The following is a 24,272-nucleotide window of genomic DNA, read 5'->3' on the forward strand; positions in this document are numbered from 1 at the left end:
AGGGCTGAAAGAAGAAGGTGCAATGTCACGAGGAAGTAGTGCGTCCCAATTAAATGCAATCTGCATCCAACGGGAAGCACTTTGTCAGCCAGCTGCCGGAAAAAATGATCCTTTCTCCTGCTCTGCTGTTTTATTGGTATAATCATGTTTACGGGAAAACAACACCAAAGCTCGAGGGAACTGGACACACTGTTCTTTAAAAACAACAACAACAACAAGATCCCAATGGTGGTTACATAAGTCGGCTTCACGGAGCCAGCCTTTGTGCAACATGAGAACACATAATCACAACCAGATGTTGGCTTGATTCTCAGGCTGCTGCTGCTGCTGCTCTGGGACCAGTTTGGTGCTCATTGTGTGTTGGGCATCTGATTGATATGTGCCCTGAGCCGAGGTCCTAAATCAGCGCTTTGTTTGTAGAGACTCCATTCGTGGACTCCTACTCCACCTCCTCTGCAGAGCAAAGCAGCAGAGTCCTGCAGCACCTCCGAAAGGCTTTGTGTAAACCGCACAGGACCGCGTTGGAGACCCCTCCAGAGCCATGAAGCATTTGTTGTTGTTGTTGGTGGTTTGGGCCTTGCCGCTGTCTCCTGGGCGGGCACAAAGCAGCAGGGCTAACTGCAAGCCAGTGGCCTCGGGCTTTTGCCAGGGTTTGGGATACACCTCGACCCCTCATCCGACCGGGGCGCCGGGCTTCATCCTGCGGCAGATCGCTCAGATCGTGGAGACCTCCTGCTCGCCGAAGGTGGCCACGCTCATGTGTCGGGTCGCCGTGCCCGAGTGTGGCCATGAGGAGAGCAGCCAGATGAAGCCGTGCAGGGCGCTCTGCGAGAAGGTCAAGAGCGACTGCGAGCCCGTCCTCAGGGTCAAGAGGCTGAGCTGGCCCACGAGGATCCGGTGCGACGCTCTGCCGGCGTCCCGCTGCGTGCAGGTTGGTTCCAGAACTGATGAGGACGTCCACTTCATTTGATCGGGTTCTTTGGGCTCTTGTGCAGAGCATTTGTTTCTCACGTCAGAAGGCGTTAATTCTGATTTTGTATTCCAAACTTCTGATTAAAAAAGTATTCCTTTACCAACGTTTGCAGGGTTACCGTCAAATTGAGTACAATTTACAGGTATTTGCGGATTTGAACATTTCTGCTACTTGGTACCGACTCTTGTACTTTTAACTTCAACACATTTATGAGACAACCTTAGTTACTTTTCAGGTCAATAGTTAACATGTAAGACAAAGACATCAGTTTAAAAGTATTTATGCATTTTTATAAATTAAACTAAACTAAATACTGCAACTGAATTTTTACTGGGTTAGAATTTGCCCTATGTTGAGAATATACTGCGGACATAAATGCATCAAGAATAATATTCCAGTGACTACTATATATATATTAATATATATTTATGCATACATAACACCCTGCAAGGTTTTATATATATATATATTTATACAGACATATATATATATTTATACATACAGATATATATATATATATATATACATACATGCATAACTCTGAGAGGCCATCAGGAGTATTTTTCTTTTAGTTAATTTTGCTCGTACTTGTGCACTTCAAATTGAGTTAGATTTTGAATGCAGGACTTTTGCTTGTGATGGAGTTATTTTGGAGGATGGAGTAAAAGGTCTCAATACTTCCTCCACATCTGGTTACAGCGTTGGTTCTGAAAGGAGCATCATGACATTACTGATGTGTGCTCCTGTTGTCTCAGGGTCAAGACACCAGTGCGCCTCCTCCTCCTCCTCCTCCTCCTCCTCCCACGGCTTTGTGTGAGCCGATCACCGTCCCTCTCTGCAGAGACCTCCCTTACACCGACACCGTCCTGCCCAACGTCATGGGCCACACCACTCAGCGGGAGGCGGGGATGGCTCTGCAGACGTACGGGCCGCTCATCCAAGTCGAGTGCTCCGCCCAGCTGAAGCCTTTCCTGTGCTCCGTCTTCACGCCCAAGTGTGTGTCGGGGACGCCCGTGCCCCCCTGCAGGGGGCTGTGCGAGCAGGCGAGGGCCGGCTGTGAATCCCTGATGAACAAGTTTGGCTTCCAGTGGCCGGAAACCCTCCGGTGTGAAGCGTTTACCTCGGAGTCCTGTGAGAACGTGGGTCTGCATCTTCTGGGGCTTTTGACATGTTTACGAGGACGTTGATGTCGTGGAGGAGTTGTATGGGGTCAGATCAGTCTCAATAATTGGAAATGCAAACAGAGACACTCACAAATGCACAAAGAAGGATTCACAAATACATTCCAAGGCACACATAAATTAGGATGTAAATTATATGAGGATTTTTATCTATTGCGCATTTGTGAATCTTTGTGTTTGCATTTGTGAGTCTCTCTGTCTGCATTTTCAATTATTGTGAATTTGAGACTGATCTGACCCCATAGAATTTTTAATAATAACACATATTTTGAGCACTGACAAAAGGCACAAAGCAACAATTTTTAAACAGGAATATTAGCAAAAAAATAAATAAATGGCACCTCAAGCAGCCAACGGACTGTAGACTGCATATAAGACGCAAACGTAGTCTTTGTATGTCATACTTTGGTTTGTGGACTACAAGCCTTGAGTTTGTCATTTGGTCCGTCGCCATCTTGTTTTATTGCGACCAGAAGTGACACGAGAGGCGCCACCGAATGACATTTGTAGACGACCAGAATGTTACAATTAAATTAACATTCGCATTTTTCGCCTGACGCCATCTTGTTTTATTACAACCAGTGAACAGGAAGTGACCTGAGGAGGAGTGAAGTAGAGGCGCTGTCAATCACCTTGTAGCCCCGCCCCTAAAGCATACCCTGCTTTATTGTCTGTTTGACTGTTCATGGTCTGTGATTTTCTCACAGACTTTAGGGGGCGGGCTTACTGTGATTGACAGGTCACTACTAGCGTCTCCACGTTCAAATATGGTAACTTCCGTGCATCGGTTGCAAAAAAGCAAAGATGGACAAATATTTAAAAAATTGCACAGCAGCTACAGATATTCAGAATTCACCGATTTGTGTGAGTGTGGTTTCAGGCTCACGACTTCGGTTTCACTCAACCGTCCGCTGCCTCGTGCCAGACGATCACCGTCCCTCTCTGCAGAGACCTCCCCTACACCGAGACCGTCCTGCCCAACGTCCTGGGCCACGCCACGCAGGAGGAGGTGGCGACGGCGGCGTTTCAGTTTGCGTCGCTGGTGAGGCTGGGGTGCTCCACCCACCTGAAGCCTTTCGTGTGCTCCGTCTACACCCCCGAGTGCGTGTCGGGAACGCCCCGGACTCCCTGCAGGACGGTCTGCGAGCACGCGCAGTCCGACTGCCAATCCCTGATGAGCAAGTTTGGCTTCCGGTGGCCGGATTCCTTGAAGTGTGATGCGTTCACCACCGAGTCCTGTGAACACGTGAGTCCTCTGAACACGTGAGTCCTCTGAACACGTGAGTCCTCTGAACGCGTGAGTCCCGTGAACGCGTGAGTCCCGTGAACGCGTGAGTCCCCTGAACGCGTGCGTCCCGTGAACGCGTGAGTCCCCTGAACGCGTGAGTCCCGTGAACGCGTGAGTCCCGTGAACACGTGAGTCCCGTGAACACGTGAGTCCCGTGAACACGTGAGTCCCGTGAACACGTGAGCCCCGTGAACGCGTGAGTCCCGTGAACGCGTGAGACCCGTGAACACGTGAGTCCCGTGAACGCGTGAGTCCCGTGAACGCGTGAGTTCCGTGAACGCTTGAGTTCCGTGAACACGTGAGTCCCGTGAACACGTGAGTCCCGTGAACACGTGAGTTCTCTGAACACGTGAGTCCCGTGAACACGTGAGTCCCGTGAACGCGTGAGTCCCGTGAACACGTGAGTCCTCTGAACGCGTGAGTCCCGTGAACGCGTGAGTCCCGTGAAGACGTGAGTCCCGTGAACACGTGAGTTCCGTGAACACGTGAGTCCTCTGAACACGTGAGTCCTCTGAACGCGTGAGTCCCGTGAACACGTGAGTCCCGTGAACACGTGCATCCCGTGAACACGTGAGTCCCGTGAACACGTGAGTCCTCTGAACACGTGAGTCCTCTGAACACGTGAGTCCTCTGAACACGTGAGTCCCGTGAACGCGTGAGTCCCGTGAACACGTGAGTCCCGTGAACGCGTGAGTCCCGTGAACACGTGAGTCCTCTGAACGCGTGAGTCCCGTGAACGCGTGAGTCCCGTGAACACGTGAGCCCCGTGAACACGTGAGTCCCGTGAACGCGTGAGTTCCGTGAACACGTGAGTCCTGTGAACACGTGAGTCCTCTGAACACGTGAGTCCCGTCAACACGTGAGTCCCGTGAACACGTGAGTCCCGTGAACACGTGAGTCCCGTGAACACGTGAGTCCCGTGAACGCGTGAGTCCCGTGAACGCGTGAGTCCCGTGAACGCGTGAGTCCCGTGAACGCGTGAGTCCCGTGAACGCGTGAGTCCTCTGAACGCGTGAGTCCCGTGAAGACGTGAGTCCCGTGAACGCGTGAGTTCCGTGAACGCGTGAGTTCCGTGAACGCGTGAGTTCCGTGAACGCGTGAGTTCCGTGAACGCGTGAGTTCCGTGAACGCGTGAGTCCCGTGAACGCGTGAGTCCCGTGAACGCGTGAGTCCCGTGAACGCGTGAGTCCCGTGAACGCGTGAGTCCTCTGAACGCGTGAGTCCCGTGAAGACGTGAGTCCCGTGAACACGTGAGTCCTCTGAACGCGTGAGTCCCGTGAAGACGTGAGTCCCGTGAACACGTGAGTTCCGTGAACGCGTGAGTCCTCTGAACACGTGAGTCCCGTGAACGCGTGAGTCCCGTGAACGCGTGAGTCCCGTGAACGCGTGAGTCCCGTGAACACGTGAGTCCCGTGAACACGTGAGTCCCGTGAACACGTGAGTCCTCTGAACACGTGAGTCCCGTGAACACGTGAGTCCTCTGAACGCGTGAGTCCCGTGAACGCGTGAGTCCCGTGAACGCGTGAGTCCCGTGAACGCGTGAGTCCTCTGAACACGCGAGTCCCGTGAACGCGCGAGTCCCGTGAATGCGCGAGTCCCGTGAACGCGCGAGTCCCGTGAACACGTGAGTCCTCTGAACAGGTGAGTCCCGTGAACACGTGAGTCCTCTGAACGCGTGAGTCCCGTGAACGCGTGAGTCCCGTGAACGCGTGAGTCCCCTGAACACGTGAGTCCCGTGAACACGTGAGTCCCGTGAACACGCGAGTTCCGTGAACGCGCGAGTCCCGTGAACGCGTGAGTCCCCTGAACACGTGTGAACGCGTGAGTCCCCTGAACACGTGTGAACGCGTGAGTCCCCTGAACGCGTGAGTCCCGTGAACGCGTGAGTCCCGTGAACGCGTGAGTCCCGTGAACGCGTGAGTCCCGTGAACGCGTGAGTCCCGTGAACGCGTGAGTCCCTGTGAACGCGTGAGTCCCGTGAACGCGTGAGTCCCCTGAACACGTGAGTCCCTGTGAACACGTGAGTCCCGTGAACATGTGAACGCGTGAAGACGTGAGTCCTCTGAACACGTGAGACCCGTGAACACGTGAGTCCCGTGAACACGTGAGTCCCTGTGAACACGTGAGTTCCGTGAACACGTGAGTCCTGTGAACACGTGAACGCGTGAAGACGTGAGTCCCGTGAACATGTGAGACCCGTGAACGCGTGAGTCTGCTCTCGTCTGAAGATGACCAGATGTTTTCTAATGACAGTTGTGTAATGTGATGCAATGCTAATGTAACACTAAGCAATTTAGAATTTGATGAAAAAAGTATATGTACATTGCACTTAGAACCGAGTGCAAAAGTCAACATTTTCGAGGCGTGTATCGCCCGTTCCATGTAAACCGATGATCTCCCAAACCAATCTCATAGTGTCGTGAATGCACAATCGAATTAAAGTTACTCGAATTGAGCGGTAGTGCTAAAAAGAAAAGAACAAGGGCCACGCAAGCCTCTCAAACCGAACCGTGTCTCGTTCCAGTACGGCGTGGGCAGCGGCGGAGGGATCTGCGAGCCCATCACCATTCCGATGTGCCAGGGCCTGTCCTACAACCAGACCATGTCCCCGAATCTCCTGGGACACGCCAGTCAAAGAGAAGCGGTGGCGAAGATGTCCTTTTTCAACGCGATGGTGCAGACGATGTGCACCGTGGACATACGCCTGTTCGTGTGCGCGGTGTACGTCCCCCCGTGTCTGGTGGGGGAAGTGCAGCGGCCCTGCAGGTCCTTCTGCGAGAGGGCCAGACGGGGCTGCGGGGCCTTCATGGCGAGCTTTGACGTTTCCTGGCCGGCCGAGCTGCAGTGCGACTCGTTCCCAGTGGACAAATGTGTATCGGTGAGTAATGGAAAAGAGGTAGCCGACAGCTCGATGCAGGAAGTGATCAGACTCCTCTCTGCTCATCGTTCTTTACGTGAAATCCTTTTCTTCATCTTTCACAGGAAGACAGCAGGCCTGACGTAAGTGTTTAATGACAAAGAAATGTTGTTGATTCTCTAAATATAACACTTTTTTCTCATTCTCATTTTCTTGAACCAGTGCAGCATGAAAGTGTGGTGGACATATCAAGCTAGCTGGCTAACTAGCTAGTTGCTAAACATTGAAATGTAAAGTTAAGGCGTATGTCACAGCGTAGGAAAGCACGTTGCTGTCAACAGATAAGTGATAACTTTGTTCATCTTACGTCCTGTAGCCAGTGTAGCATGACAACATGGTGGAATGGGCACGCTAAGCACTAAATGAGTGAAATGTAACCTCGCTCCTGAGCTACTTCCACTGTCAGCTTCTGGAATCTCCATTTGACTTTATTTCGTCCTCGTTTCCAACAGATGTTAAATACTGAAGGACTTCTCGCCAAGCTGATCGCCGGGGGCTACTCTGTTCGTGGCAACAGTCAGTTTATTATTACGCAAACTTTAACAACACGATCTAGTTGTAAGAATGAGAAGGTTTCTAAAATGTGTGTACCCACCCCAATGTAGCGCTGAGTCTCAAGACAGCCCGCCTGCTGCTGACTCTCATGGACGTATCCTTTGCAACTTCACTGCTTCGTGTTTAGTTTTCACATCTGGACACGCGTCTGAAAACAAAAAGGTACCGAACTGGTTCTGAATCCACTGGATGCAATACTCCATCTGTGATTCTTCCGTCGGCTGTAACGGAAGCGGCGAGGTGTCGAGTGACGCGCTTTCAGCTCCTTAACCAGCACTTTCAGGCGGACAAGACCGGAGACCTGAATGTGGTGGAGGTGTTTAAACTGGAGCACCACGTGGCCGTTCTCCGGAGGGAGTATGTGGAGAGCTACGAGGGGAGGAACCCACCCTCCGTCACCAAAACTCAAATGAAAAAGGCTCTGTCTCTCCGCGGTAAGACATCGTGCTCTTTGACGGCGGCCCAGAAGCTTCCTCGTTCGTTTCAATCGATCCCGTTTCTTTTGTGGATATTTGCTTCTCATCCGTTAATGTCGCCATCGTGCAGAATTCCATGTAGACGAGGAAAGCTTCAGAGTTCTGTGGGACGAGAACCGATCAGCGGGCGGAATCGACTACGATGAGTTTGTGGCCGTCCTGACGAAACTTCAGATCCTCAGAGGTAATCCGTGCATCCATGAATTCATCCATCTATCCATCCATCCATTCATCCATTAACTCATCCATCTCTCTATCCATCCATTAACTCATTCAGCCATCCATCCATTAATTCATCCATCTAATCATCTATCCATTAACTCATTCATCCATCTATATATCCATTCATCCATTAACTCATCCATTAACTCATCCATCATTCTATCCATCCATTAATTCATCCATTTACTCATTAATCCATCTATATCCATTCATTCATTAACTCATTCATCCTTCTATCCATCCATTTATCCATTAACTCATTCATCTATCCATCCATTCATCCATTAACTCATCCATCCATCCATTTATTCATCTATCTAATCATCCATCCATCAGCTCACCCATCTATCAACTTATCCATCTATCCATCCATTAATTAACATCCGGAGACTTCTCGAGTTAATTATTCTGCATATTTACAGATGTTTAAAGTGTTTTGCTGACGTTAATATTTGCTCCCGTGTCAGAGCGCTTCCAGGCTCACCGGCTGAGTTTGCCGTGCGACTGCCACGTCGCAAGCTTCTCCTTCGAGCAGGTGAGTTTAAATGTTTTGAGAAATGGTCGTGAATGATGATTATTTACCTGTAAGTGAACCCTCAAAGAGTGGGTGTAAGTACGCAATAGTATCACTTAACTACTGAAACAAAAATAAAAGCCAACCTGATTGGTCACTGATAGAGGCCAGTGAATGTCCTCATCAGGTTCTCTTTTCCACAGTCGCACTATGATAGTTTAAACATATTTAAAGTTTCCTACTTATTACAAAATTAAATTGTGTTTTTTTCTCTTTTCAGTTCATGAAATCAGCGATAATCTGAAGATTAACCCGCAGGAGAGAAATTAGGGGTGAACGTCTTTAGAGGTGTAAGGACCACATGTGGTTAAGGATCATCATCATCATCATCATGAACCTTAAAGTTTAGGAACAGAAGTTTATATTTCGTCAGTTTCTGTGTGTTTGTGTGTTTTCAGATCACATGTATGACTTATGTAATGTTGTTTCTTCTCACTTACATTAAAACAATTATGTGATGAAATTATTAGACTTTTTCGACCAAAAACTCAAGATTAAATATCAGGTTGAGAAGACATAATGCTCCATCCTCTGTGTTTACTACAGTAGAGAGCATCTGGTCAAGTCATTTATGATGAGACACAACATTTCACGCATTGATCAATTTTGAGAGTTTGGGCCACGTTGCTTCCATGACGACGCTGGGCCTATGACAATACTGCCTGTTTAAGTGGGTGTTTGCAATGCATCTTAGAGATGGATCTGCTGTAAATAAAAATAATACATTCATTAGTTAATTAAGCCCATACATCCTGTGTGGCGTGTATGGAAAATGCTCATTGGATTTATTGTTAAGCTTACATTACGCCTATCTGATAGAGAGCTTTCTGAGAATATGTGTCCGAGGCAGAGCACTCACACATGAAAACAGGATGCCACCTTCTCAAAAGAAGAGGAAAGTAAGCGGTCAAATGGCATTGTGGGTAATGTCAGCCATCATCAAAGCTTAGCCACAGTCTATTGTATAAAAAGTCGAATATGTCCATCAGTGTTTTTTTTTTTGAAGACAAACAAATCTTATTAATTTTAGAATTCGACTTTTCTCGTGAGTCGATGCAGTGTTTGTTTTGCTCAAAGCGTTGTGTTCACGCTGCGTTCAGACATGATCTGTGAAAGATTCATAGCTCTCCTTTTTATCGCTTTGGTGTTGGATGGAGGTTCTTCTGCACCTGTGCCGGACAGGTAGGTCTGCTTTACACACTCCTGTTGGGAGGAGCCACACAAGACAGCTTTGAGCGAGACATTGTTGTCATTGTTGAGATAAGGGCATGTATGTATTTTTTTGAAAATCATCAGTTATAATGAAAATAACTAAGACCTGGTGAGCAGGATTTCTTAATAATGACTCGCTCACTGTAAATCCTCCGGCATCTTAAATGGCTTATTACTAAAATACATCAATAATTTAAGACAAATCATTGATTGAAAATAATTGTAATGAATTATAAATAATTCTATTAAATTAAAAATAATTGAATTGAATTAAAAACATTGTTATTGAATTAAAATATATTCTATTTAATCAAAACATATTTTATTGAATTACAAATTATTTTATTAAATTACAAATTATTTTATTAAATTACAAATTATTTTATTGAATTAAAAATAATTTTATCGCCTCTGCTAAAAACAAACAACTCGACTGTTCTATAGACGTTGTAGACATCTGCTATAAAGAAATGATAACCTTTATAACTAAGTACTTAAACCAATCACAATCGAGTATTCAACAGGGCCGTGTAATTATGCTATTTTCCACAATATCATCCACAAATAAATGTAGTTTCTTCGACATGAGATTGCTCACAACAAGGTATTATGGTCATTTTTTGGAGAGTGTTTATAAAATGCATTGTTTTGGCGCTTTGAGCATCGTCCCATTATATTGGACAAAAGGCCGACTACGACTGATTCCTCCAATTGGCCACTCGCACCAAAAATATCTAGATTGATAAATGACCAAGAGTGAAAAATGTGCATTTCATTTTTTATTTCGGGGTGAACTTTCCCTTTTTTAAACACACTCTGCTAGAACCCTTGCTCAAAGGCACCTTTAAAAAAAAAACAGGCTGTAGAGAAGTGAGGGAGCAATGGCTGCAGGAGGAGTGACAAACCTGCAAACAAATAAATAAAAAGGAAGCTGCGTACAAGCCTCGTACCTTTGTAACTGCCCGTCCTCTCTCAGTGTGCCGTCACTGTCAGTTGTTGTTGTGTTTTCTTCTGGCAGAGCGGAGGCAGAGTTAAAGCTGCTCTTTGACCCCGACCTCATCAAACAGTATGGCAACGCCATTGACTGTAAGGAACCTTTTTATGAAGTTAATTGAATAATGCTTGGGATTAAAACTAAATATTGTGATTATGTGAATGTGAATGTGTTGCTGCAGATTATGGCGAGAGGCCCTTCCCGCCTCCTCTGCCACCTGACGATGAAAATCCTTATGAGCCGAACCTGGAGGAGGAATACTACTGACGGGACGACGTCAGAGCCTGGAGGCTAACAGAAGAAGCTGATCTTCCCCAGAGGGGCCTCCAGCTAACACAGCTGTGTGTCACCAATAAAAACTGCATGTTAAAGGGTTAATCTAACTATAAATTATATCAATGTCGCTTCTCTTTTTTCTCTCGCAGCTATCAAACCTGCTTAGATTTTGAAAATGCAACACAAACAGATATCCTCTGATTATCCTATCTGGCTGACATTTTGGGAAACGGTCTCCGGGTGACATTTAGGAGTCCTCTCAATTACAGCAACATCTTTTCTTTTTAAGATCCAACCGGCCAATTACAGATGTAATTTCTGCGATCCTGTCGAGTAAATATGTGTGTGCTCAGCCCAATGTGTTTTCATTCCAGCAGCTGTTCTAACATGTTGTAAACACAAGGTGTGAGCGAAAACATGACATGCAGACAGGTGGAGAGGGTGTGCAGGAAAAGCATATATTTTGCGCAGATATCCTATTTTGCAAATATTACTGGGTGTAGTATACAAAACACAAATATTGAAAATGTGTATAATTTATAAAAAATAATCTATAAATAAATATATATTTATTGTGGCTCAAGGTGGGTGGGGCCAGGCCCCTCGGCCCTCTATTGGCCAGCCGCCCCTGCCAGTCACGTGACGTTGACTCTGGTCAGCGGCGGCCTGAAACGCCCTTTGACGTCTCTCTCAGGTCTCTGCCCCTCACCGGCGGGCTTTAGGACCCAGCGGCGCCGCTCATGTGAACCTTTAGACAGCAGCAATGTTATGGCAGCCGTTACCTGCGCGCTACTGACCCGACAGCCCTGAGCTTTTAATCTATAGATTAATACACTCCTGTACTCATGCTGTGCTGCTGCTAGTTGTATCGAGACGCGTTCAGGGACCGCAGGAAGCGACTCGTCGCTCAGCTCTCTCGGATGGAGCACATCCGACTACCGAAGGTAAACCGAGGATCGGATTGCAGAGATTAGCTCCCGTTTCCGCACTGTACACCCCCCGAGTGTCACCTCAAAACAGTCATGCGCGTTCACGGCAAATAATTAATGATGTAAAATATACAGGGTTTCATGAACGGGTGTGTGGCGTGACGGCCACGTCCGCAGTCAGAGTCCTCAGCCGCTATCCGCTGTGTTTGTTTATCATTGCAGTGAACACACGAGTGTTTGAGGATGAGGCTGCATGAAGGTCGATCTTCCTCTTCCTCTTACTCTTCTGGCTGCAGGTGGAGAACGTCAGGCTGCTTGACAGAGTCTCCCCCAGAAGAAGTAGGGTGGGCACCCTCTACCTGACGGCCACGCACACCATCTTTGTGGAGAACGAGGCTGGAGTGCGCAATGAAACCTGGGTGAGCATCAGTGAGATGACAGGACCAGACATCCTGGTGGAGGATGGGTGAGATGACGTCACAGGGGCCTCACAGAGGCCCCTAGTGGATGGACACGTGTGTGTGTGTGTCGTCACCGTGTGCATCCAGTGCTGTGGGTGCAGCATTAACAGGTCCATGAGTCTGCCTCCCTGTAACTCCACCAGGTGCTTCACAGTCTGGTGTTCAGCGTGGAGATGCAAGCCGCCTCGGCCTCGGGATGCTCTCTGCTCGTCCGCTGCAAGAACTTCCAGGTCCTTCACTTCGTCGTCCCCCGGGAGCGGGAGTGCCACGATGTCCACCTGTCCCTGCAGCGTCTCTCCCAGCCAGGTGAAGGATCACATCGGGGACGCTGGTGCTCAAGTGTGCAGCAACAGATTCAAACGATTATATCTGACTCATGACATTAATGTTTTCTCCCAATAATTTGTGTGAGCGGCCTCACAGTCGGTATTGGTCCATGGAGCTCCTGCATTGTCGGTGTTGTGTGTTTACTCGTCTCTGTTGTGCCTTGCAGAGCGCTGCGAGGAGCTGTACTGCTTCTCCTATAAACCCAACGTCGACGAGGCGGAGAGGCGGCAGGAATGGGACTTTTTGGACCCCAAGGCTGATTACAGCAGAATGGGACTCCCCAACTCCCTGTGGAAATTCTCCCCCATCAACCAACACTACAAGGTCAGTGAGCCGACCTCTACGACCCAGTCGGGCTGTTTTTCTTTCCTAATATGGCGGCGGCGGGAGCTTAAGCCTCGCGCTCTGTTGCTTCCTTCAAAAGGTGAGCGACACGTACCCCGCCGACCTGTTCGTGCCTCAGTCCGCCACGCCGCCCGTCATCGTGGGGAGCTCCAAGTTCAGGAGCAGAGGCCGATTTCCTACTCTGTCGTACTACTCCAAGGAAAATCACGTGAGTTTCATACACGTGCTCGTCTGAATACGACGGACGCACTAAAGGAAGCGACTGAGATCCCGCACAGGAATGGTGTGAAGCTTGAGAGACGTATCATGCCTGTCATCATATACACTGCCGTTCAAAAGTTTGGGATCACTTAGAAATGACTTTATTTTTCAAAGAAAAGCACTGTTTTTTCAATAAAGATAACATTAAATTAATCAGAAATACACTCTCTACATTGTTAATGTGGTAAATGACTATTCTAGGTGGAAGTGTCTGGTTTCTAATGAAATATCTCCAGAGGTGTATAGAGGCCCATTTCCATCAACTATCACTCCAGTGTTCTAATGGTACATTGTGTTTGCTAATCGCCTTAGAAGACTAATGTCTGATTAGAAAACCCATGCAATTATGTTAGCACAGCTGAAAACAGTTATGCTGGTGATATAAACTATACAACTGGCCTTCCTTTGAGCTTGAAGTTTGTAGAACAAAATTAATACTTCAAATATTAATCATTATTTCTAACCTTGTCAATGTCTTGACTATATTTTATATTCATTTGATAAATAAAAGTGTGATTTTTCATGGAAGACACGAAATTGTCTGGGTGATCCCAAACTTTTGAACGATAGTGTATATATAAATATAAATCAATGCAAAATGATCACAGTACTTCTTCTATTTTCTAAATGGCCGTCTCCCTGTAACAATGCGAGCTTGAAAGTTTTGAATGCTGCAAACGCTCAAAGTAAACATGAAGTTGCTGCTGCTCGCTGCATCTCAAACTATTTAGTTTTACATCAGATAAATGTACTGAACCGTACACACATAATGTAAATTGATGAAGTAGCCTCAGATTATTTATTTGGGGTTAAAGTCTCTCTTCCAATAAAGTCCGTCTGCAGAGCAGATCTCAATTCTGTTTGCTATTTCAGATTTAAAATATATATTTCAGATTTGTAAATAGATCAAAACAAATAAGGGAGACAAAAGTACAACACTGAGGAGATTTGTAGACGTGACATCTAAACACAATCTGTCGAGTAAAGAAATAAAAAGGTCCCTCGAGGAGAGGTCCGTGCTCTCTTTAAATCAAAGCGTGAGTCATAACTTTGAATCAGTCAATAAGCCTCATCGTTCATAATCTTCTATTAATCACAGCCGGGACAGTTGGCAGTGCTTTATGTGTGTGAGGTCATCTTCCCAGGGCTGAGGGTCCAGCGAGCGGAGCTCCGGTCCGACAACGGGGCTCCGCTCCGGTTCACGAGCCACTCGACGGCCTTTGGCCTTCTCCCTTGTGGAAACTAAAAAAAGGAGATGTGAGAAATGTAGATTGAACACGCAAAGACCGAGTTCTGTGAGTTTGTCGTCGCCCTCATTCTCACACGTCGGATCGTCTTTAGTCTAAATGTGACCGAGAGTATTAATTCACTTTAACAATCCCAAATGCCCGAGGAGCGAACGCCCCCGTGTGAAGCCTGAGCCTCTCGCCTCCTCCCAGGCCGCCATCTGCCGCAGCAGCCAGCCGCTGTCGGGCTTCAGCGCTCGCTGCCTGGAGGACGAACAGATGCTGGAGGCCATCTTGAGGTCCAATCCCCGCAGCGACTTCATGTATGTGGTGGACACCCGGCCCAAGGTGAGCCCTCGAGTGCCCGAGGAACACCCCGCGGACAAAGAACACACCCCACAAGAGTCCCAGTCCTCTGCTGTGTGTTCAGGTGTACCAGCTGGACGTGTTCACAGCAGAGCCTCCAACACATCCGGGCTCGGTGCTCGTTGGAGCACGGTCCGGATTGTGTAACTCACATGTGAGGGAAAAAATTGTTCTTATAATTTTGCTCTTCTTAATAAAAAGAAAGCTGCATTGCGTGTGTTTCTAGCTGAACGCCATCGCAAACCGAGCTGCAGGAAAAGGCTACGAAAACGAGGACAACTACTCCAACATTAAATTCCAGTTCATCGGCATCGAGAACATCCACGTCATGAGGAACAGCCAGCAGAAAATGCTGGAGGGTAATTATTGTCCTTTGCGATGATGCCTCTGGATGTTTTTTTTCGAGGAAGAAACAGTTTGAAACGGTTTCCGGCCAGTGAGGCAGCTGTGTTTTGCTTCCAGTGTGTGAGCGGCGCTCCCCCTCCATGTCCGACTTCCTGGAAGGTCTGGAGAGCTCCGGCTGGCTGAAGCACATCAAAGCTGCTCTGGATGCAGGCATCTTCATCGCCAAGGTCGGTCTGGAGGTCGAGCCCTGGTGTGTGTGTGTGTGTGCATCACAGTCCGGCTCATGGACAAAACTCCACAGAGTACCTGATAGATATATATATATATATATATATATATATATATTTATATATATATATAGGCTTCCATCTCAAAGTAATGCTGCTAGTGGTGTCTTTCTGCCACAGACTGTGTATTTATTTATGTGTGTGTGTGTGTGTGTGTGTGTGCAGGCTGTTGCAGAGGAGGGTGTCAGTGTCCTGGTGCACTGTTCAGACGGTTGGGACCGCACTGCCCAGGTGTGTTCAGTGGCCTCTGTGCTGCTGGACCCTCACTACAGGACCCTCAGAGGACTCATGGTACATCAACCTTCATCCTGCTCTCTGAGTTCCTAAGTCACAGAGTTTCATCTTTTAGTAGAACTGTGAATATCACATTCCCCCACACACTCGTATCGTACTTATATATATAATTACACTGTGTCTTCAGCAGTGGGCTAATGAGGCTTGTTTCTTTGATCGGAAGGATTTGGAATGGAAAACAAATATAATCCCGAAGCCTGTTTTGGGGAATAGTTCCTCAAGTCGAAATGGAAAATGGAAAAGGCCCCCGCAGAGGAGGAAGAGGCTCCGTCGTTCTGGAGGGATTAACTGAGACTCTGTCTGAACCTTTTCATCAAGACATGCGGGAATTGGAAATGAGTTTCTCTCCTCCTGCTCTCAGGTTCTCATCGAGAAGGACTGGCTCTCCTTTGGACACAAGTTCTCTCACAGGTCTGACTCTTTACATCTGAAACTTTCTGTATTATACGATGATTTTCCGATCTTTCTCGCGGTGTCGATCGACCCGTCCTCTTCCTCTTCCTCTCCTCCAGGTGCAACCACCTGGTGGGAGACCCGAAGGAGGTGTCCCCCGTCATGGATCAGTTCCTGGAGTGCGTGTGGCAGCTCATGGAGCAGTTCCCCTGCGCCTTCGAGTTCAACGCCCGGTTCCTCATCACCATCCACAGCCACGTCTACTCCTGCCAGTACGGCAACTTCATTGGCAACAACCAGCGGGAGAGGGTGGAGCTGGGGTGAGATTTACACCTTTTCACAGAGCAGACATCTCGTCGGGGAAGTGACAGCTCGAGGTTTATTGCCTTAATATGCAAATTGAGGCGACGCTGTGCTAAAGAAAACAAGCTATTCTAATTCAATGAATTTCTTTCATGAATCTTGATTCTTACATCGTCTGTATCTGTTTTCTTTCGTGCAGGTTGCGTGAGAGGACTCACTCTTTGTGGAGTTATCTGTGGAAGAACCAGACGGACTACATCAACCCTCTGTACCGACCGGACCACAGCCAGACACAGGGGCTCCTCCGGCCCTCTACTGCCCCCTACTGCTTCAAGTAGGTCCTCACCAACAGGAGCAACCCATCTGAATTAAATTAAAACATGGGATACACATGTGTCAGAGACTGACTGTTTTGTAATGAATCCGTGTGAATGGTAAATGCTCCGCACAGGTCTTGGAGGGGGCTGTACAACCGGTTTGACCCCGGGATGCACCCTCGACAGTCCGTGGAGGATTACCTGAGCGCCATCCAGCAGGAGACGCAGCAGCTGGAGGAGCAGCTGGCTTCACACAAACAGGTAGTCAAGGGCTATAAAACCAATACATTCAGAATTTCTTTTCGAGAAAACACAATTTACTGCAGGTTCTAGAGGGTCTACCATACTGTTCTTCATGTCTTGCATTTTCAATAGAAAATTGCTCAGCTGGAGCAGGACCAGGACCAGGAGGGGAGCGTCTCATTTGACACGAGCCCCACAGCGTGGGCTCTCGGCCGGGACCTGGGTCTGGCCAACACTCCTCAGGACTACACCGGGTGCTTCGTCCCCGGCAGCCCCCGCCAGCCGGAATCAGCGAACGGCAGCCCGGTCTTCCCGACCCAGGACTCCAACCTGTCCAGCGGCAGCGACCAGGAGTCCGGGATCGGCGAGGACAGCGCCAAGGACCCCGACTCCGACGAGGCCGCCTACTCGGCCGCCTGAGGCAAATGTCGCGTCTGATGGGAGGTGAAGCGGCGGCCGGCCGTCCACCGTGCCACTGAGCAGACCTCGGCATCCACCGTGTGACCCAGATCAGCTATTGGCTTTAAACGTGTGCGTTCGGGTGACTCGCACTTTTGTTTACGTGTGCTGTGGCGGATTCTCTCTGTTGCCACACGCATAAGAGTTGACCGTTGTTTACTGTAGTGGACCACATGTCACCCCTCGACTCCCTTTCCCCGGGGAGGAGCAACGCTGGATATCTCTCACTGTCACGTCTGTCGTTGAAGGCCGACTTAATACACGAGAGTTAATACACGATAAGTTTCATATTGGAGACATTTCAAGATTTGATTGAAGCCTCTGCATGAAAAAACAATCGAACAAAGTCAAGAGTGAGTTTACGAACAATTCAATTCATAATTCAATGTAGGCGTGCAAGTGTGTCAACACATCAAGCTAAAAATGAACCATTTAGCTGTAATCCTTGTAAACGTATGAATAACAACCAGAGCTCCAAAGAGACATAATCACCACCTTAGTTGCATTGTTTGTGCTTAAAGATGGCAGATGATGATGATGATAATAAGGGAGAGGAGGGGGGGGACATGACAGGTGTGTCGATAATGCAGGCTGTGTGTCACATGGGGCTGATTGGCATTCAGAATGACTCGCCTCCGTAGCAAAGATTTGTTTTTCCTTTTTCTGTGAAATGTTTTTGCTGAATTTTAAAATAGCTAATATTTCAAGTTAAAAATGTCAAAGCAGCGCTGCCTCAACCCTAAAGGGCATTTATAGCCACTGAACCAAGCTCACTGAGCGCCTCACAGCGACCTCTGCTGGGGGGTCGGAGTCATTACACTACAATGACCCAGTGGGCAGTTGTGGTAGATTGACACCTTGGGGGTCCACACACACCTGGGGTTTTTAACTTGATGCACCATGTCTTCGCTTTTAACTTTTATTTGAACAAGCAAGTCATTACATTTCTTGCCACGATATTTAAAAAACTGATTTGCTTCGATCAAACAAAGGCAATTTTCTTTTATATAAAAAAAGTGAGAGTGCTACTGATGACTGAGCATGCAGACAAACACATTGCTGCTTTTGGGCTGCAGGTTACCGACTGACATTTTGACTATTGCCGTCAACTCAACTGTAAATGTATTGAATTAGAACACATTAGGTTCGCTCCAATACTAACTGAACAACGCCAAGGGTATCGAGCAAAGCATGTTAAGATTGTTGTACTATGATGTATGTTTTTTTGACTACTTGCTTCAGTGCATGTTTTTATTTGTATGAAAGGGATTAGAAATGTCCGGTCGTATAAAGTCTGACCTCATTTTAAAGAAAGAGCTTTATGTTGCTGCGTTTGTGTTAAATGTGGAATAAGAGCGAAATGTGTGCGTGTGTAATTTGTTTATTTTAATTTTAAATAAATAAATCCATTCGTGTCAATCATCGTGATTGTGGCTGACCAATTCAGTTCACCGAAAGTAGAGAAGGAAAAATAAAATAAATCATCTCACAGATTTATGGATAATATACAGAATATATACAATAGTTTGCATATGGATTACTTTTTTATTTTATTTATAGAAAGTAGTTCAAACATGTTTACCGTGTGATGGCTGGTCCAATTTTTAAAAGTAAAAAAAACAAAAATACATTTTCATTCATGCATTTTATAATCCGTTCATCCACCAATCAGAAACGAACTAAAATGTGTATCATTTCTGCTCCTTGAAGCGCGAGCGCCGAACAAATAGGGCGCCGGCCGCGCCGCCACGCCTGCATGCATGCGCACGTGACGTTTCCGTTTCTTTGCGCGATGATGTCGCGCGCTGTGGGCTCGACTGTGATGGCAGCCAGCGGGTTGACATCGACGCAGCACTGAATATAAACTACTTTTAAAAAAGTTAGAGGAAGAAAAAAAAAAAAAAAACCGTAGAACAAACGGACCGCGGTCAGAGCGACGCACTTTGAACACACGCGCGCGCGCGCGTGCGCGGTCCGGGGGACACGGTGAGTTCACACGGTGAGCTTTGCTGTGTCAAAGTGAGTGTGTGTGTGAGTGTGTGCGTGTGTGTAGGACTCTAGTCTCTCGTCTCTTCGTGGATTGCACGCGCGCCCGTGTACCCTCCACGCTCGCGGCGCGTTGACCCCGCACAGCGGCTCCTCTGTCCGGCTCGCGTTAGCTCTGTTCTGACGCCGGCAGCTAACCGCTACAAGTCACCTAGCTAGCCCCGATAGGGACGAGCTAATGTTACCTGCAGCCGTCCTGCACACCACGCACCGGCTCCTGGCTGTGGACACGTCAGTGTGCGTGCGTGTGAGTGCGTGTGAAGTGTCCCGGATGAGAGGAGGCGCAGGCTGGCTGTCCTCATGTGTGATTTGACCAACCCAGAGCAGGTCGTGTCTCCTCTAAAGTCTCTATTCTAACGCGTTATTGGCTCAATGAGTTGCGTTAATTGGCCTGTCTGTCCTCATCACGTGGTCTGCCACTGGTCAGCAGGTTGGCCTAGGTCTATGAACCAGCTGTCTTCTTCTGTTTGCTTGTTTTCTTCTCCCCCTCCCCTCCTTCTTGCATCCATCTCCTCCCATGAAGTGGCACTATGCCCACTGCTACTGTGGACCACAAGATATGTGAGGTTTGGGCCAACAACCTGGAGGAGGAGCTGAAGAGGATCCGACGCGTCATCCGAAAGTACAACTACATCGCCATGGTGAGCGGCGCTCCGCGGAGACGCTCTCGCCTGGCGTCTGTCCTTTTTCATGAAGAGCCTTTTCGCCGCCGCCCTCTTCTCCTTCCTTGCAGGACACGGAGTTCCCAGGTGTGGTGGCGCGACCGATCGGAGAGTTCCGGAGCAACGCCGACTATCAGTACCAGCTCCTGCGCTGCAACGTGGATTTGCTCAAGATGATCCAGCTGGGCCTGACGTTCATGAACGAGCGGGGCGAATACCCTCCGGGAACGTCGACGTGGCAGTTCAATTTTAAGTTTAACCTCACGTAAGATGACTTTTGTGCTTCTCGTGTGACGTTCAAGTGCATCTGGGCGCGCGCAGGAGTGTTGTGGGGGGAAGGACAGAGTATCTCAGCGCGTTTCTGACGGCACACGGATGAGACGGTGCATGACATGCATATTCTCGGTAAATTGTAGATCTCTCGACGGCAAACTCTGACTCCTCAGGCAGCGCACGAATAACTATCTTTTACGTCCGTGAGAGGTGATGACCGTGACGCGCCTCCTTGTCCCCAGAGAGGATATGTACGCGCAGGACTCCATCGAGCTGCTCACCACGTCGGGGATCCAGTTCGAGAAGCACGAGGATGAAGGCATCGAGGCGCTGTACTTTGCAGAGCTGCTGATGACGTCGGGGGTGGTGCTCTGCGACGGGGTCAAGTGGCTGTCTTTTCACAGGTATAGCCTTTTGTGTGTGTGTGTGTCTCTGTGTGTGTGTGTGTGTGTGGTCTTGCTGTAAATGAATCCTATTGGTTTTTCCCACGGTATTTACAGAAATCCCAGGTTGTCTGACCCAGGTACAACTTCTCGTCCTTTAACCCTTTTCCTTTGCACTTCAGTTATATGAAACAAGATTAAACTTATTTATATTAAAGCTATTATTGTACTATAGGCACTCATTAGAAACACCTTGTGTTTATCCGGTGTTATGCACCCACTGTGTTATTTCTCCGTTTGGTATAGAGTGTTACGTCTGCACACAGACATCCTGTTTATTCGTGATATTTGTTGTAAACTAAACATTGACATTTCTTTGGGTGGTTTTGTTCTTTGTGTTAGTGAGAAGTAAGATGTGACGCAGAACTGTGGTCGTTCTGCTACACACACGCGTTACAAGTAAATATCCCCATTGAAATTTGCTGCTCAAGTGCAATGAACAATTGTGTATATATATTTTTTTATATTGGTCTCTAGTGAGTACCAGTTTTTTTTTTTTTCACCATTTTCTTTTTTTTTCCTGCCTAACATCTTCATTTCATACTCTGTGTGTCTGCATGGCACACTGAGGCTAAACCAGGCTTTGGAAAATAAACAAAGCTTAGGTTTGAACCACCGCTGTCATCTTTCAGGTATTTAGGACACACACCAGTAGGCTTTAACGTCATGTTGTTTTTAATTCATGTTACGTGTTTTTTTGGGTTATTCTGTTTGTTTTATCGTCGTATTTCTTTTAATTCATCCTAATTTCCAATGGTTTCATTGGATGATTTGTCTGCGCATCTTGTTCATTGTTTCTTCTTCTTCTTCTTCTTTTTTGCCTATTGGAATAATACAAAGTCTTATTTGAGGAACAAGCAGTGGCTCTGTGTCGTTGATTGCCCTCATGGTCAGATTCAGGCGTGAGAGCAGTCTGCCTGTCTAATAATGATCTTTGTGCCATGGCCGATCGGAAGTGACGACCTCTTGAAGCCTCCTGCTACGTTTAAACGAACCCCAGTTAAGTGTGTGTGTGTGTGTGTGTGTTTGTGTACATGTGTTTTTGTAGCGGCTATGACTTTGGATACCTGATCAAGATTCTGGCCAATGCCAACCTGCCCGAGGAGGAGGTGGACTTCTTTGAGATTCTCCGCTTGTACTTTCCGGTCATTTACGACGTGAAGTACCTCATGAAGAGTTGTAAAAACTTGAAGGTACCTCCATCAATATTTCAGCAGGTGGCACGGAGTATCTCCTGTTTTATTCATCTGACGCCTCACACCTCGATGTCTGTCGTGATCTGCTGCTCTCGGGTTTTACTTTGACTAGAAGCGTCTCCGGTGAACGCCGTTTCTTCATTTTTTTCGTTTTTTTATTTCAGGGCGGTCTGCAGGAAGTAGCGGAGCAGCTGGAGCTGGAGAGGATCGGCCCGCAGCATCAGGCCGGCTCCGACTCTCTACTCACGGGCATGGCTTTCTTCAAGATGAGAGAGGTGGGCCCCCGGTTTCAAACCCGCAACCCCTTCACGTTAAACCTGAGGGCCATTCGACGCGCAGGGCTCACGTTCGAATAAGCAGCGCGGTCACGGTCATTAAGAGGCCTGTGTGGAATGGATTGAGGTTGAGCGAGAGGGGGGGGGGGGTTCGATGAAGGGGGAGAGAGAGAGAGAGGTATAGAGGGAGAGAAGTAGAGGTAGAGAGAGAGAGGGGTAGCGAGGTGGAGGGAGGGAGAGAGAGAGGTAGAGAGGTATAGAGGGAGAGAAGTAGAGGTGGAGAGAGAGAGGGGTAGCGAGGTAGAGAGGGGTAGAGGGAGAGAAGTAGAGGGGTCGATGTAGAATGAGAGGGGTATAGAGGGAAAGTGGTAGAGGGGGAGAGAGAGGGAGGGAGAGTGAGATAGAGAGAGAGGGCTAGAGAGGTAGAGAGACAAGTGTATAGAGGGGGAGAGAGAGGGAGGTAAAGAGAGAGAGCTTTAGCGAATGTATCCTAGCGATGGTCTCTTGTCTGCAGAAGAAGTTCTGGAGGATGATTCCCGTTTATCAGATCAGTGTGAAGAGAGGTTTCCTCTTGAAGACGACCCAAACTCAGTGATGACCTCACCGACTCTCTCTCTCCACATCGAATACACAGAAAAGTGTTTTACACTCTGGATGTGAGCAGATGAGAATGAATGAGTCCCGGCTTTATGTCGTTCTAGAACTGTCAGCAGAAGGAAATCTCTTCTCCACGTTAAGGTGGCGTCGGCGTGAGACGAGGCTCCCGATGGTCATGAAGGCTTCAAGAACCAAATATCTTTAGAAAGTCCGTCAGTGTTGCAGCCTGAGGGAGAAACGGGAAAATATTTGTCTTGCCCGCTGTTGTAAAAGATTCGTAAGCTCACCACCACAGAGACGCCCCAACGGCGGTATTTCACATGATGATGCAATCTGAGATGTAGAGAATGATCATTTAAAAAGCGACGATGCATGTAATAATCTGATTTTGACTGAGCGTGACCCCCTGTGCTCTTCGACCCCTCTCCCCGCAAAGATGTTCTTCGAGGATCACGTGGACGACGCCAAGTACTGCGGCCACCTCTACGGGCTGGGCTCTGGCTCCGCCTACTCCCAGAACGGGACGACGGGCAACGCGTACGAAGAGGAGGCGAACAAGCAGCTGCTGTCGTGACGTCACTCCCCAACCCGGCCTTTTTTTAGTCCTCCTAAAATGTTCTGTGGAAATGTTTTGCACTTTAAAAGCTCTCGCCGGATTTTAGATGGAAAGCTGAACACAAAGTTTCCATTGTCTTTGTCTTTGTCGCCTTCTTTACGTTCGTGTTTACCTTTTTTTTTCTTTCTTCTTCGTGTGGACGTCACACAGGAACCGCTCTCGGCTTCGCTCTCGGCCTTTAATATCCGCTGTGTTCTTTCTCTTTTTAACCTCTTATTTATTGCACCGGCACATGAATATTTCTTCTTATTTACCTCATTCGTTCACATAAAGATGACGTGTGTGTGATGACATGAAGTCGTGTGACAAGCCTGAAGCTTTATGTCGACGGGATACTAAAACTTACTTTTAGTTAACTGTCTTTTTTTGTTTTTTTTACTGATTTGTTTATATGATTATGCTAAGAATGGTCACATATATAAATATCTATATATTTACACACGTACAACATGCACTCGTTGCATACGCATTGTTTTCAGTGGAGGAATCTGGTTTTGTTGTGCATGTCAACGCCCTCGTTGACACAAGCACAGATGAAACCCTCGAGTCCACACGGCCGACGTCACCAGACCTTGAAAAGAAAACTCAATAAAGTGTGAAGGCGCTCTCCTGCAGTGAGACACGCGGAGGAGGTTACCCTGAACTAAAGTACTCTTCACTGAAGAGGTTAAGTAGAATTTTAGTGGTTTGATAAAAGCCTTAACTTTTTGAGTTAATTGGCCTTTTGGGGTTATTCTTATCTATATTTTGTATTGCCCGACGAGTTCATTCATGCCGCATGTACTGAATGTGAATAAATGCTGTGTTGTTCATAGAATCCTGAACTTCCACAGGTGTGTGAGTAACCTCTAAGCGAAATATGCAATATACAAGGATTGTTTTTAGATTAGTTTGTAAATAAAGGCTTGAAACTTTTCTACCATATCACATGACATCTCTT

The 24,272-nt window shown here is 47.6% G+C and overlaps 3 protein-coding genes across 8 annotated transcripts; all 3 read left to right on the top strand.

The window, feature by feature from the left end:
- The first annotated feature begins 381 nt into the window (after positions 1 to 381).
- LOC130210238 (uncharacterized) lies at positions 382 to 8,649 on the top strand. The gene is made up of 11 exons (XM_056440268.1): positions 382 to 931; positions 1,729 to 2,112; positions 3,035 to 3,400; positions 5,967 to 6,320; positions 6,425 to 6,442; positions 6,812 to 6,875; positions 6,965 to 7,008; positions 7,198 to 7,348; positions 7,461 to 7,574; positions 8,080 to 8,147; positions 8,407 to 8,649. The coding sequence occupies exons 1-11, from the start codon at positions 542 to 544 to the stop codon at positions 8,428 to 8,430; spliced, it is 1,977 nt and encodes a 658-aa protein (XP_056296243.1). The 5' UTR covers positions 382 to 541; the 3' UTR covers positions 8,431 to 8,649.
- Positions 8,650 to 11,384: 2,735 nt separating this feature from the next.
- Positions 11,385 to 18,643, top strand: LOC130209227 (myotubularin-related protein 7-like). 3 transcript variants are annotated; one of them, XM_056438741.1, is made up of 15 exons: positions 11,385 to 11,612; positions 11,894 to 12,016; positions 12,202 to 12,364; positions 12,552 to 12,709; positions 12,810 to 12,938; positions 14,431 to 14,565; positions 14,648 to 14,737; positions 14,810 to 14,942; positions 15,046 to 15,155; positions 15,381 to 15,506; positions 15,871 to 15,920; positions 16,022 to 16,222; positions 16,405 to 16,539; positions 16,657 to 16,783; positions 16,898 to 18,643. In XM_056438741.1, exons 1-15 carry the CDS (start codon positions 11,589 to 11,591, stop codon positions 17,183 to 17,185), a joined length of 1,992 nt encoding a protein of 663 aa, XP_056294716.1. In that variant the 5' UTR covers positions 11,385 to 11,588; the 3' UTR covers positions 17,186 to 18,643. The 3 variants fall into 3 exon arrangements, with proteins under 3 accessions (XP_056294716.1, XP_056294717.1, XP_056294718.1); XM_056438742.1 differs by lacking the exon at positions 14,648 to 14,737 and having other exon boundaries at positions 11,386 to 11,612; XM_056438743.1 differs by lacking the exon at positions 11,385 to 11,612 and having other exon boundaries at positions 11,924 to 12,016; positions 12,782 to 12,938.
- Positions 18,644 to 19,034: 391 nt separating this feature from the next.
- cnot7 (CCR4-NOT transcription complex, subunit 7) lies at positions 19,035 to 24,256 on the top strand. Of its 4 annotated transcripts, none has more exons than XM_056438748.1 (7): positions 19,035 to 19,223; positions 19,794 to 19,911; positions 20,004 to 20,197; positions 20,448 to 20,609; positions 21,697 to 21,841; positions 22,009 to 22,119; positions 23,153 to 24,256. In XM_056438748.1, exons 2-7 carry the CDS (start codon positions 19,801 to 19,803, stop codon positions 23,288 to 23,290), a joined length of 861 nt encoding a protein of 286 aa, XP_056294723.1. In that variant the 5' UTR covers positions 19,035 to 19,223; positions 19,794 to 19,800; the 3' UTR covers positions 23,291 to 24,256. The 4 variants fall into 4 exon arrangements, with proteins under 4 accessions (XP_056294723.1, XP_056294722.1, XP_056294721.1 ...); XM_056438747.1 differs by having other exon boundaries at positions 19,035 to 19,210; XM_056438746.1 differs by lacking the exon at positions 19,035 to 19,223 and having other exon boundaries at positions 19,230 to 19,911.
- The last annotated feature ends 16 nt before the right edge of the window (positions 24,257 to 24,272 follow it).

Source organism: Pseudoliparis swirei, chromosome 19 (assembly GCF_029220125.1).
Source record: "Pseudoliparis swirei isolate HS2019 ecotype Mariana Trench chromosome 19, NWPU_hadal_v1, whole genome shotgun sequence".
Lineage (NCBI taxonomy): Eukaryota > Metazoa > Chordata > Actinopteri > Perciformes > Liparidae > Pseudoliparis > Pseudoliparis swirei.

Excerpts from the sequence above, each read along its gene's own strand:
- LOC130210238 (XM_056440268.1), top strand. The coding sequence starts at position 542 with ATGAAGCATTTGTTGTTGTTGTTGGTGGTTTGGGCCTTGCCGCTGTCT. Across the intron at positions 932-1,728 it reads CGGCGTCCCGCTGCGTGCAG|GGTCAAGACACCAGTGCGCC; the intron begins GTTGGTTCCAGA and ends CTGTTGTCTCAG. Across the intron at positions 8,148-8,406 it reads CAAGCTTCTCCTTCGAGCAG|TTCATGAAATCAGCGATAAT; the intron begins GTGAGTTTAAAT and ends TTCTCTTTTCAG.
- LOC130209227 (XM_056438741.1), top strand. The coding sequence starts at position 11,589 with ATGGAGCACATCCGACTACCGAAG. Across the intron at positions 14,566-14,647 it reads TGGTGGACACCCGGCCCAAG|GTGTACCAGCTGGACGTGTT; the intron begins GTGAGCCCTCGA and ends CTGTGTGTTCAG. Across the intron at positions 16,784-16,897 it reads AGCTGGCTTCACACAAACAG|AAAATTGCTCAGCTGGAGCA; the intron begins GTAGTCAAGGGC and ends CATTTTCAATAG.
- cnot7 (XM_056438748.1), top strand. The coding sequence starts at position 19,801 with ATGCCCACTGCTACTGTGGACCACAAGATATGTGAGGTTTGGGCCAAC. Across the intron at positions 20,198-20,447 it reads AATTTTAAGTTTAACCTCAC|AGAGGATATGTACGCGCAGG; the intron begins GTAAGATGACTT and ends CCTTGTCCCCAG. Across the intron at positions 22,120-23,152 it reads CTTTCTTCAAGATGAGAGAG|ATGTTCTTCGAGGATCACGT; the intron begins GTGGGCCCCCGG and ends CTCCCCGCAAAG.